The sequence below is a fragment of the Phyllobates terribilis genome, unplaced genomic scaffold, assembly GCF_046119375.1.
Source record: "Phyllobates terribilis strain yellow unplaced genomic scaffold, ASM4611937v1 Scaffold_12__6_contigs__length_324123572, whole genome shotgun sequence".
Classification (NCBI taxonomy): domain Eukaryota; kingdom Metazoa; phylum Chordata; class Amphibia; order Anura; family Dendrobatidae; genus Phyllobates; species Phyllobates terribilis.
The window spans coordinates 35,617,910-35,632,334 of NW_027362772.1; the positions used below are offsets into that span (position 1 = coordinate 35,617,910).

Sequence of the window (14,425 nt, forward strand, 5' to 3'; positions counted from 1 at the left end):
ACTAAAACTATAATCCCCTCCCTAAAAAGTGTTCAAAAATCCCCCAAATAAAAAGAATATTATTGAAAAATGCTTTGTGTGCACATAGCCTAAATCAGTGACTGGTGGCCATAATAGAGTTTGGAGGACCATGGGGAGTGTATTGTAGTATATGGTGGACTGTGGGAGATGCATTATATGATATGGAGGACCATGGGGAGAGCAGTATATGATATGGAGGACCATGGGGAGAGCATTATATTGCATGGAGGACCATGGGGAGTGCATTATATTGTATGGAAGACCATAGGGAGAGCATTATATGATATGGAGGACCATGAGGGGTGCATTATATTGTTAGGAGGACCATGAGGAGTGCATTATATTGTATGGAGGACCATGTAGACTGCATTATATGATATGGAGGACCATGGGGAGAGCATTATACTGTATGGAGGATCATGGGGGGGGTGCATTATATTGTATTGAGGACCATGGGGGATCATTATATTGTATGGAGGACCATGAGGAGAGCATTATATTGTATGGAGGACCATGGGTTGCATTATATTGTATGGAAGACCATGGGGAAAGCTTTATATTGTATGGAGGACAAAGGAGACTGCATTATATCATGTGGAGGACCATGTGGAGCGCATTATACTATATAGAGGATTATGGGGCTGCATTATATTGCATGGAGGACCATGGGGGATGCATTATATTGTATAGAGGACCATTGAGAGAGCGTTATATTGTATGGAGGACCATGGGGGTGCATTATATTGTATGGAGGACCATGGGGGTGCATTATATTGTATGGAGGACCATGGGGTTGCATTGTATTGTATGGCGGACCATGGGGAGAGCATTATATTGTATGTAGGACCATGGGGGTGCATTATATTGTATGGAGGACCATGGGGAAAGCTTTATATTGTATGGAGGACCATGAGGGTTGCATTATATTGTATGGAGGACCATGGGGGTGCATTATATTGTATGGAGGACCATGGGGGTGCATTATATTGTATGGAGGACCATGGGGTTGCATTGTATTGTATGGCGGACCATGTGGAGAGCATTATATTGTATGTAGGACCATGGGGGTGCATTATATTGTATGGAGGACCATGGGGAAAGCTTTATATTGTATGGAGGACCATGAGGGTTGCATTATATTGTATAGAGGACCATGGGGGTGCATTATATTGTATGGAGGACCATGGGGGTGCATTATATTGTATGGAGGACCATGGGGTTGCATTGTATTGTATGGCGGACCATGGGGAGAGCATTATATTGTATGTAGGACCATGGGGGTGCATTATATTGTATGGAGGACCATGGGGAAAGCTTTATATTGTATGGAGGACCATGAGGGTTGCATTATATTGTATGGAGGACCATGGGGGGTGCATTATATTGTGTTGAGGAGCATGTGGAGAGCATTATATCGTATGGAGGACCATGGGCGGTGCATTATATTGTATGTAGGACCATGGGGAGTGCATTATATCATGTGGAGGACCATGTGGAACGCATTGTACTATATAGAGGATTATGGGGCTGCATTATATTGCATGGAGGACCATGGGGGATGCATTATATTGTATAGAGGACCATTGGGAGAGCATTATATTGTATGGAGGACCATGGGGAGAGCATTATATTCTATAGAAGACCATGATTAGTGCATTATATTGTATGGAAGACCATGGGGGGTGCATTATATTGTATGGAAGACCATGGGGGTGCATTATATTGTATGGAGGACCATGGGGAGAGCATTATATTATATGCAGGACCATGAGAGGTGCATTACATTGTATGGAGGACCATGGGAAGTGCATTATTTTCTGTTGAGGACCATGTAAAGTACATTATATTGTATGGAGGGCCATGGTGAGTTCATTATATTGTATGGATTACAATTTCTGCAATGGGGATCTATGATTTCTATATACGCCCCTGGCTGTGTACTTACAATTGCTCATTCTGCCTTTTTACCCAGTAAAGTCTTCTCTTTTCTCTGCTCTACGTAGAAACAGGAAGTCTCTTGTCCCGGGATTTATCATTCCCCTCTTCCACGCCTGACACAGCTGTTCCCTCCTCCTCCCTCGCCCGGGACTTTTGCAGTGACTCATGACTCATGCAGGAAAAATGTATCGCCTTTTTCTACATAGAGCTTAGAAGGATTCAACTTGTCAGTTGATGTCATAGATCTAATGGAAAAAAGAAGAACTAGCTGGGTAGAAAGGCAAAATGAGCAATTGTAAGTACCCAGTGACTGCAATGTATTAAGAGGATAAAAAGTTTTGGAAGTGCTTCTTTAACTACATACTCCATTTCGAAGAGTTAGGGCCAAAAAAAGTCATAAAATAGAATAAGACAAAAAAGAAAGCAAATGATCAATCAGGGACCAAAATGTTCTCCTTTTCAATATCTTAATAAATCTGGGAAAACAAATAATTAAGCAAAAGAAAAAAAAAAACAGCAAAAATCAACTAAAAAATAAAAAGATGCAAATTCGTTGATGAATGGTAACATTAAGGCATGTACGCTACCATCATCCATTATGATCAGGCAGTTACAGGGGTGTCATTAGGAGTCAGGGCTGTATGGGGAGTCCCAATGATGACATCACTGGGGGTTCCTTGATGACATAAAAAAATCCTCCATTGTGGCGTCTTAAAATATTGGTTATTTCAACATTTTTTTTACAATCTCTGTGAAGGGCGATGGCCATAAAGAGACAGACATGCCAATGGGGCCCCTACTCCGATCCATGGAGTACTCACAGTTGACCGTGATCATCACTTTCTTGCTGTCGGGCATGGACACTCCATTAGACGTGATGCACTCGTACTCTCCAGCTTGTTGTCGGTTGATTTCCGTAATTTCCAGAAGTTCGCCCTCGCTGGAAAACCCTTCTGTGGGGTGAAGGCGGGAGGGAAAGGTTTGGGGGAAGGGAAGGAATGAGGGTTGTCGGATAGGAATGAAAGACAAACACACACTTACAACACAGAAACACAACATGAAAATTATCACCTCCACTTTCCGAGGACAGAAAATATGTTTCCTACAAGTCTAGGTCACCCTAGACTTGTAGGGTGACCTAGACTTTTTGCTTAAAATTGAATCAACTATGAAGGAGGGTTGCCATTTAAAAGGATTATTCCCATCTTCACATCTATATATTGTCGGATAGAGCTTGAGAAAACAATCAGTTTTTCAATTTACTGTTTGTTAAAAATGTTAGCCGTTCTTGAGATATTAACACTTTTCTTGTGTTTACACTTTGTAGCCCAGGAGACTGACCACCGCTGCGGTCTAGCTTATAAGCACTGCACCGAAGCGGGCTGGAATCATCAGCTTACAGTACGCTCCAATGATCACAGCCAGTTTCAGAGCAGTGCTTACAAGCTCGATACAAAAGAGCTGGTAAACACTGCACATGTTTAACAGCCGCGGTGGTCGGCCTCCATGGCAACAAACTGTAAACAAAAGAAATATGTTTTTTTACAAGCACTATCCAACAATATCCATCTATGAGGATGCGAATAAACCTTTTAGAACTTTGGTCAAAGTTGGTTAAAGTTGTCCACTTGGATCCAAAAATAATATTGGAGCCTCCTTCTGATTCTGGTTGATACCACCACAACCTATCACCAAGGTCATTAAAGGGTTGATTTTTTTTTCGCTTTTTTCTCTTTCCTCTGGTTGATTCCTTACCCTTGATTATTAACACTTTGGTGCCATAGAAAACCCAATGAGAATTGGGATATGGCCTTCTTCTCCCTAGGCTCCCTCTATGATGTCCTTTCCATAGACAAAATGTGACCAAAACCTACATGGATACTCTTAAGTGTTTATATGGGTTTCCTTTCGTTTGGCCAAAAATATTCTGCAATTATAAGGATATAGAAGTCCTTCTTAAGTTCTCACGACCCAGTGATAACGAGTATACCCTGAAAATGGATTGTGATCTTCTCCATAGCCCCCATTAAAGCTCTACTGATTGCCTCTGTTCCGTGCACACCCTTATTTTCATCTCAGAAGACCAAATCTGACCATCTGACATCTACATAGAGGTTTCATCTCACAAGACCAAAAATATGATGGAAGGAAGAAAAGTCCTTCACCACCAAATGAGAACCAAGATGTGGCCAAACTTACTTCATAGCCACCACTGCAGCTCCATAGATTCCCTCCATGGCTTGTTATACACCCTTACTGTCACTTCCAAAGACCGAATCTGACCTACTGCAGATATCTATATGAAGGTGGGATAATCGTAAACTTTTTTAGTTGGTTTCCATATACCAGCTTCAAAAATATACTAAAAGCTTAAGCCCATAGTAAAAGGATGTGTCCAACATGAGTAGAGGTCTTCTTCATAGAGCCCTGCTGGCTATCTCCATGGTATCTATATCCTTATGGTCATCTTTGAAGATCGAGTAGAACATCTGCAGGAAGTATAGACTTCATGTTCTCAATTGTTTGCTTGGGTTTCCTTTCAAAAGCCCTCCAAGTATACTAGATTCACGATTAGGCGTCCATCTATGAATCTGACCATACAGGTTGGATGAAGTGAGGAGGTAAGGTCATGAGCCCAAGTTGAGGAGTTAAGGTTGTAAGCTACTCCATGGACAGGGACTCTGTATAACAATAATACATCTCTTGATCTGAGACAAATCAGGTGATTATTATATATGTATCATTTATCTTGTTGGCAATCAGCGATTCCCTACAGAAGTGACTCGAAATTTTGTCCAACCATGAAAGGAACAAATGAAAAATTTAGGATCTCTCCACAAAACTCTCCTCCTTAACCTCAGCATAAATTTTCATTTAAAAACTATTTTTAATAAACTTCTTTTACAGTATCCATATAATGGATCGTTCATGGAAGCCGTGGTCCAGCTCCATCAATCATGGTTCACCATATGCCCGGTGATCACTGAGGTTAAGAAGAAACAGAAACATTGTTGCCAGTGGTTCTAGTTATATCATAAATAAAAAAAAAAAAAAAAAATAGTAACAAACAATTCTGAAAATATTTATATAAACTGTTCGAAAAACATTTCTGTTTCTGAAATGCGTTTGACGGCGATGATATTTGTTGCTGTGGAAACCTTCCATAACTTGGAAGCATCTTGACCTCTTCGCTTACGAATCTACAGTAACATATGGTGAAATCATCTGGTTTTAGATGGAAAGAAAAAAATATAATCGTATATTTTGAGGAAAGGATCCAAAGCGGCAACAAAGTGCGCAGTCTCTAGGGATGCGGGGTCTTTCCCTGAGGCATAAATTAATACCTTGTGCTTAATTGATGAAGACAAGGGTATTAAGTGGAGAAATCAAAATGTATCTGGTCACTTGGATCATATAATTGGTGTTTGGGAAGAGCGAAAGCGACACCTCTACACATCCCATATTCATCCATGAACTCCCTTCACAACTTTGCGATTTTCCGTTTTTTGCACTTTCGTCTTTTCCTCCCCTTCTTCCCAGAGTGATAACTTTTTTTGTTATTTTTCCTTCAATATGGCCGTGTGAGGGCTTTTTTTTTGCAGCACAAGTTCTATTTTTGAACGACACTATTGATTTTACCATATAGCGTACTGGAAAACGGAAACAAACTTCCAAGTGCGGTGAAATTGCAAAAAAAAATGCAACTCCACAATTGTTTTTTTGTTTTTTTTATTTACCATTTTCACTAAATGCTAAAACTGACCTGATAATATGATTCCCCAGGTCATTATGAGTACGTAGATACCAAACATATATTATTTTTTATTTAAGTGGTGAAAAAAATTTACGAAATTTGTAATAAAAAAAAAAAATTGCTTGACCCGAAGCGTCTCCATTTTTCGTGATCTGGGGCCGGGTTAGGGCTTATTTTTTGCTCCCTGAGCTGATGTTTTTATGGATACCTTTTTGGGGTAGATACAAAGGGGCAAAGGGGGGTGATTTGAACTTATGTTTTGAGTTTTATTTTCAATTTTTTCAAACTTTTTTTTTACTGTACTGAATAGTCCCCTTAGGGGACTTGAAGCTGCGATCGTCTGGTCACCTGTGATATACATAGCTCTACTTCAGCACTGCTATGTATAGAAAAAATCACGATCTCCTATGAACGCCGGCCACAGGTCAGTGTTCAAAGGAGATTTACAATGACATGCATGGGGGGGCCTTCTGCAGACCCCTGGCTGTCATGACAACCCATCGGTGCCCAGCGATCACGTGATAGGGGCTCCGACAGGTGGGACTTGGGATGTGCTTTCAGCCGGTGCATGTTAAATGCCGCTGTCAGTAATTGACAACGGCATTTAACTGGTTAACTGTTGGAAGCACATAACTGCTGATCAGATCAGATGTCATGTGCGGGGAAAGATGTGGGCTCAGCGCCGGAGGCCGCATCAAAGGCAGGAATACGATCAATGACGTATCTATACATCAAAGGTTGTGAAGGGGTTAATGATGTAGATGGCGTGACACATTTTGGTGCTCAGTTCGGGGCTGTACAGGTGCCCCTTGCCCTAAATGTAGCCCCTTGCTCTCAAAAAAATGAGCTCCTACATTCACAAACTGGGACTGGTTTGAATAAAGAGACAAGACTGTTGTTGCCCACGGCAACCAGCTGGATACATTTTCCAAACATTCTCTTTTGAGCTGAGGATTCCGTTGCTAAGGGCAACAACACATCACTGATCTTAATCACTGTTAAATACCAAACTGTCTGTACTGTACATTTGTTGCAAGCAAATTAAAAAGCACAGAACCGGGGTCTACTTAGGAAAGATCTAGCAGAGCTGAATTTGCCATCCAACTGGTTCTTATTTTCCTTGCAGTCCTATGTAAAACCGCTCATTGTGATATCTCATCTTATAACAAATTCTGCTCGACTGGTCTTTACCGATCACCTTCATCATTTACTTGACCGCGATGGTTCTAGTAGGTGACGGATGACCCATAAATTGAGAGATGAGCGCTACTACCCCCATTATCAGGGGTATAACGACAATAGGTGCATGGGTTGCAGTCACACCCGAGCTTTGTAGCCTAAGGTTCCCCAAATGTTCCCCCAAAAATTGCAATAATTGGGGCCCCGTTGGAGCCTTTACATTGGGGCCACTGGGCGCGCGCCCCTACACATTTTGAGACCGTCAGGGCTGATTAGACATGATCAGGATGTGTATGGACACTCTTGTCGACCACAGGAGTGACAGCACTCAGTTGTGGGCAATTTTACAGTAGACATTTGCAGGAGGAATAATAGAGGAACAGAAAAATGCTCTAGGAAATGATGCTGCAATATTTACTAAAGCGGACACATCAGAGTGGACTGGTTTGCTTAAAGGGGGTTAAACAACTAGATTTCTGACTGTGGGATCTATTTAGACTGAGCACCCCCCCCCCCCCCCCCCCCAGAGGCAAAGGATTGTAATCGCACCTGAGGTCTGGAGCCCAAAAAGTCCAATGTTTTTCAAGACTTGAAATAATTTGTGGCCCCGTTGGAGGTTTTGCGTTGGGGCCCATGAGCTTCACGTTATGCCACTACCCAGAGGTACAGCTATAGGGTGCAGAGGTTGCATTTGTACCAGGATCTTGGAAGGGGCCCACATTGACAAAGTATATGGGGGGGCCCTTGGTTACAGATTTTTGCATTGCTCTGCTTTGCATGGAAATGGAGGATCATTTTATGGTCACAGTCACCTTTAAAGGTTCCTGCTAAGAGAAGCAAGATAGGCGATGCAGCAAAGCAATGCATGTAAAAATCAATTCAGAGGGATCCGCAGCAGCGAGGCAGAGCCATGATAGTCTGGGAGCCGCTATCTGTCATCAGGAGGCGATAAGCCTGCCCTACCTCTGCAGCTGGAAGGCTCCGGCATGCACCAATGTTCTACTAAACGATATATATTAGATGCCATGGCACGACGGTGATTGCTGTGCCATGCTGTGTGATCCTGCGGAGCAGGGCAGAGGTACAGCCATGTGTATAATGCGGAGGGTGGAGCGATCAGCAGATCCTGGGCGAGAAATTGAGATTAACAATGTCAGATACTGTGTCTGCGGAGGAAGAGGAGGATGGGATATGACCGCATAAAAGACAGGGGAAGTGCAATATAGGGGGCACTGTGGAGCTTCACATATGACAAAACTAGAAGAATCAGAACTAAAAGCAAAGGATCTAACCAGGCTCGGACTGGCCCACAGGAGAACAGGAGAATCCTCCGGTGGGCCCCCCTTGCAGGAATGCGCTCTCCATTCCACCTATATGAAAAGTAGTTGGCACCATACATTTGTTTCACTACGTACATACAAAGGGCAAAATCTCAACATTCATTTAACAAACTATCGCATTTATTATTATATAGAAACAGAAAAGTTTGTGAATGAGGGTAATGTTATATTTGCATGTAGCTGAACAGTGGGCCACCAGAGTCAATATTACTGGTGGGCACTTGGCCCCCTAGTCCAGCACTGAATCTAATCCTTAGCTGACGACAGCCCTGATGTGTCTATGGGATTACAGCATCCTGTCTTCTGTCAATCTTCATTGTTTAACACCAGTTCTGTAGATGCGCTGGTTAATTTATTAACTGATAGAGAGCTCTAAATCATCAGCATAGACTTAGATGTAAAATACAAGATTGTGATTACCTGCAGCCACCACTAGAGGGAGCTCACGACATGTTGCGTTATCATTCATTTCTATGTAAATATTATATGTAGTGAGCTCCCTCTAGTGGTGGATGCAGGTAAAAACAATGTTGCATTTTACATTTAAGTCTATGCAGAGGATTTGGAGCTCTGTATAAGAAAAAGAGAGATTTGATCATTAGGAATTACTTTGTAGCCAATTTAGTTTCAAACCAAAATAAATTCATGCGTTGGATATTCACTTTGATCATCAAATCTTTTGGGCCTAGCTTTTGTATGCTAAGATCACTGGATTCCGTCAGTGAGTAAAAAACTTCATTCTTTACATCCAGAAGTTATATAGGTGCAAAAAAGAGATCTGATACACTGTAACAAATCCTGCACCCGAGTCTGTGTTTTCAGGACGTAAAGGCCTCCATTCAATATATACGCTTGGTGTTTATCGATGATGACTGATTTGGGGGACTTAATGGATAGAAGTTGCAGAGGGAGCTGTCACGGTGCCGGAGGGGGACAAAAAAAAAGAAGGATTGTAAATGGAACAAGGGGATCACAATCTGAACAATTCTTCAAAAACCTTCAATTATTTTGAGGATTTGTTACTTAAGCAATTCCTTAGTAAAGGATATCTGCATGACTGGTACGTGACCAGTAAAGCATCCTCCTGAAACTGGGAATTAAAGTGTTATTTGCTTGAAATAAATGGGGAAGCCTCCTTTATCCTTGGCTCTCCCGACTTCTTGGCGAGGCTCTCACTCTATACATCACAGTCAGGGCCGGGGATGATGTATACGTCTAATGCGTTGCTCTAATACATCAAGAGCGCGATGCTTGGCTGATAATGTATAGATATAATGCATCACCGTGCCGCTGTCTACCTCCTGATGAATGGCGCTCGATCCCCTCCTCCACAGCGCCAGGTATTGGAGGCCTCCTACCCTGTCCCAGCTATCATGCCACTGCAATACAAACCCCCTTCTGTACCCTAGACCACCAGGGGTGTCTCTACATCCACCCTTTCACTGCCTTAGTCCAGCAAAGAGATTAACACTACCTCCTTCACTGCCCTAGACCACCAAAGATGTACTCAAAAAGCCCTCTTTGTCTCTAGAACCACAGGGGATGTTGCTGTTAACCCACCGACTTCCCTAGACCACTAGGGATGCTATTATTAGCCACACGCTATTAATATATATATTTCTTAGCTGGTATAAATGCCGCTGTTCTCCTCAATCCGGCGTTGTTTTTGTTTTGCACCTGCGCCTCTCCGTTCTGGAGATATGGCCCCCTCTTTGTATATAAATCAAAACATTTTTAGCCAACTAGGCAAGGCCCTCAAGAACACGCCCACAGAGAAGAGTTGAAGGCCACTCCCATTTGACTAATAGACTAGATTTATATACAGAGAGAGGAACAGGAACAAAAGAAAAAATGCTGGATTCAGGAGAACAGTGGCTTTTACATCAGGTAATAAAATGACACATTTGTGCCAAGTGACAAGTTCTCTTTAAACTTAACAGATGCATGAAAAAAACAGCTCTGTACATAGTATATTCTGCAGAATCGAGAATGCGGCTCTGTACATAGTATATTATGCAGAATCTAGAACACAGCTCTGTACATAGTATATTCTGCAGAATCTAGAACATGGCTCTGTACATAGTATATTCTGCAGAATCTAGAACATAGCTCTGTGCGTAGTATATTATACACAATCTAGAACATGGCTCTGTACATAGTATATTCTGCAGAATCTAGAACATGGCCATGTACATAGTATATTCTGCAGAATCTAGAACACAGCTCTGTACATAGTATATTCTGCAGAATCTAGAACACGGCTCTGTACGTAGTATATTATACAGAATCTAGAACATGGCTCTGTACATAGTATATTCTGCAGAATCTAAAACACAGATCTGTACATAGTATGTTCTGCAGAATCTAGAACATGGCTCTGTATGTAGTATATTCTGCAGAATCTAGAACATGGCTCTGTACATAGTATATTCTGCAGAATCTAGAACATGGCTCTGTACATAGCATATTCTTCAGAATCTAGAACACTTCTCTGTACATAGTATATTCCGCAGAATCTAAAACACAGCTCTGTTCATAGTATATTCTGCAGAATCTAAAACACAGCTCTGTAAATAGTACATTCTGCAGAATCTAGAACATGGCTCTGTACATAGTATATTCTGCAGAATCTAGAACACTTCTCTGTACATAATATATTCTGCAGAATCTAAAACACAGCTCTGTTCATAGTAAATTCTGCAGAATCTAAAACACAGCTCTGTACATAGTACATTCTGCAGAATCTAGAACATGGCTCTGGACATAGTATATTCTGCAGAATCTAGAACACTTCTCTGTACATAATATATTCTGCAGAATCTAAAACACAGCTCTGTTCATAATATATTCTGCAGAATCTAGAACATGGCTCTGTACATAGTATATTCTGCAGAATCTATAACATGGCTCTATATGTAGTATATTCTGCAGAATGTAGAACATAGCTCTGTACATAGTATATTCTGCAGAATCTAGAAGATGGCTCTGTACATAGTATATTCTGCAGAATCTAGAACACTTCTCTGTACATAATATATTCTGCAGAATCTAAAACACAGCTCTGTTCATAATATATTCTGCAGAATCTAGAACATGGCTCTGTACATAGTATATTCTGCAGAATCTATAACATGGCTCTGTATGTAGTATATTCTGCAGAATCTAGAACATGGCTCTGTACATAATATATTATGCAGAATCTAGAACACAGCTCTGTACATAGTATATTCTGCAGAATCTAGAACATGGCTCTGTACGTAGTATATTCTGCAGAATCGAGAACATGGCTCTGTATGTAGTATATTCTGCAGAATCTAGAACATAGCTCTGTACATAGTATATTCTGCAGAATCTAGAAGATGGCTCTGTACATAGTATATTCTGCAGAATCTAGAACATGGCTCTGCACATAGTATATTCTGCAGAATCTAGAACATGGCTCTGTACATAGTATATTCTGCAGAATCTAGAACATGGCTCTGTACATAGTATATTCTGCAGAATCTAAAACACAGCTCTGTACATAGTATATGCTGCAGAATCTAGAACATGGCTCTGTACATAGTATATTCTGCAGAATCTAGAACACGGCTCTGTTCATAGTATATTCTGTAGAATCTAGAACACGGCTCTGTACACATAAAACATTGATTCAGAACAAGATTCTGCATATATTACATTTACTTATGCTGGTATAATCTAAAAAAAACCTGCACTATTCCAGCACACACATTGGCACCTATACTGTGTATCTATTCTTAAAAATACTGGATGGATCCAGACAATGTAAGCTCTGCGGTTCATTCAGTAGCAGAATATTCAATGCTAATCTACAATATGACCCCATCCGGGCAGTACAGGCCATATTGGCAGTGTGGACCCTCCATGCTGACTGTTGGGGTCACCCTGTGTCTATTCTCCGGTCTGGATATCATTGCAGTCAGTATAACAAGCAGAGATCTATCCACATCTGACTGCTGTGATATTAATCCGGAGCAGCGCTGCAAACACGCCAGACCTTGTATCGCTAATATCCCATCACAGGCCGGATCACAGCTGCACTCAGGCAGCATCTTGTGCTGATACCAGACATATTGCAGACACTACAATATCCTGTCCTAATCCAGAATCCAGATGTGCAGACAATATGCCGAGGATTCATAGATAACGCTGCAGATCCAGGATGGGAATGAAAGAGCGAGCTCAGAAATAAGCCTCATTATTACAACAGAAAACTGCCTAGATCTGAGAGGAATACAAATCCATGACATTTACTGGAGCACTACAACCCCCAACATCAGCATAATGCAATTCTATTGTACTCCCTATAAAGAATACTATGCCTCCCAACATGTTCATAATAGAATCCTTTACACAGACGACTACAATCCTCTATGTGATAATAATGCAAATCTATTACCCTCTATATATGAAGCATCACATGCCCAACATAGATGAGGAGAACTACAACCCCCAACATGGCCATAATATACTTCTATTATACTCTATATACAAAGAACTACAATCCCCAAAATATTTATAATACAAGTCTAAAATGCTTTGTACATCAAGGACTACAACCCTCAACATGGTGGGATCACTTCTATCAGATATGTCTCACCTGCATCAAAAGGATTTAAAAAAATAAAGGGAAAGCAATAATGAAAACCAGCCTGAGACTAATAAGAGAAGTGCAGAGCAAACTATGGAGGCAGTCACCACCTCCATATCCATCCATCCATCCATCCATCCATCTCTTCTATCCATCCATCCATCCATGTCTTCTATCCATCCATCCGTCTCTTCTATCCATCCAACCTTTCCTCCAACCTTTCCTCCAACCTTTCCTCCAACCTTCCCTCCAACCTTCCCTCCAACCTTTCCTCCAACCTTTCCTCCAACCTTCCCTCCAACCTTCCCTCAACCTTCCCTCCATCCTTCCCTCCAACCTTCCCTTCAACCTTCCCTCCATCCTTCCCTCCAACCTTTCCTCCAACCTTCCCTCCATCCTTCCCTCCAACCTTCCCTCCAACCTTCCCTCCAACCTTTCCTCCAACCTTCCCTCCATCCTTCCCTCCATCCTTCCCTCCAACCTTCCCTCCATCCTTCCCTCCATCCTTCCCTCCATCCTTCCATCCCTCCCATCTCAGTAGTGCAGCTTCAGGTCTATAACTTTGCATGATCAGTCCTAAGTTATGAAGTAAGGTATTAAGAAGTAGTTTTCCCGACTTCAGCGTGTTGTCTGTGTTACTGAGACTCTACATGAGATGCCACGGATGGATCCACCCCCCGTATCCACCCTCCATCCTACCTATAAAGCCGGGCCATCCCTGCATTTTATATGGCGCCATATCTGGATAGGACGGTCGCTTCCCTGGACCGATGTCTTTACCTCTCAGCTGCTTCCAGGTGACGGTCGGCTCCGGTTTTCCTACGGCCAGACACATGAGGTTGACGTTACTGCCCTCGTTGACGGTGATGCTAGACGAGATGTTCACAATTCTGGCCGGAACTAGAAGAAAATAAAAAAAATGAAATAAATTCACATTTATAGAAATTTTATTTTCCATTTAAAATCTACATTTTTAATGACTCGCCCTCTGCTGGATGCCAGTGAAAGGAAACATTGATTTTTACATTTCTTATATAGCCTAAGGATAGATCACAAGTCACTGGAGGCTCCATGCACCACTTAGTTTTACCTGTAGGGGCGCTGTTGCACACAAAGGCAATGGATCATGAGGTCTCCGAGCAGTGGGATCCCCTACCATTGACTTGTCACCAGGGGACCATTGATATTAATAGGGGCTGCCCATTTATGATTTATACCTTTAATGATACATTGTTTCTCTTGATTTGTTATTATTTGCATTGTTAATAGGATGATAATAAGATCTGGATTTGGCCTCCGGGACCATTTCGTGTCTCCGATCTGCAGCTGCAAACAATGAAACATAGTTTCCCTTTGAAAAATGTTTGTAAACTGCACCCAGAATCTACAGCTTTTATTGTTACTTTCCTGATATATTGCTTCATAAACGGCTGACGAAAGAGACATAAAAGACAACAAAACAATAAAACAACCAGCAAAGCAGCGGGATCCCCGAGCAAATAAAGCTCTAGTGGTGGAACGTGCTCTATACGGGGATGGAGCAGTCTAGACTCTGTAGTAATGCTCGGTCCGCAGGACGAT

General features: G+C 41.8%; 1 protein-coding gene across 1 annotated transcript in view; it reads right to left on the bottom strand.

Moving 5' to 3' along the window:
* Window positions 1-14,425, bottom strand: part of IGLON5 (IgLON family member 5) — a 496,038-nt gene that overhangs the window by 48,107 nt on the left and 433,506 nt on the right. The window contains exons 4-5 of the mRNA XM_073655753.1: window positions 13,625-13,744; window positions 2,781-2,912 (exon numbers count right to left, since the gene is read on the bottom strand). Coding sequence (XP_073511854.1) covers window positions 2,781-2,912; window positions 13,625-13,744 — 252 coding nt within the window. The remainder of the gene's footprint in view (window positions 1-2,780; window positions 2,913-13,624; window positions 13,745-14,425) is intronic.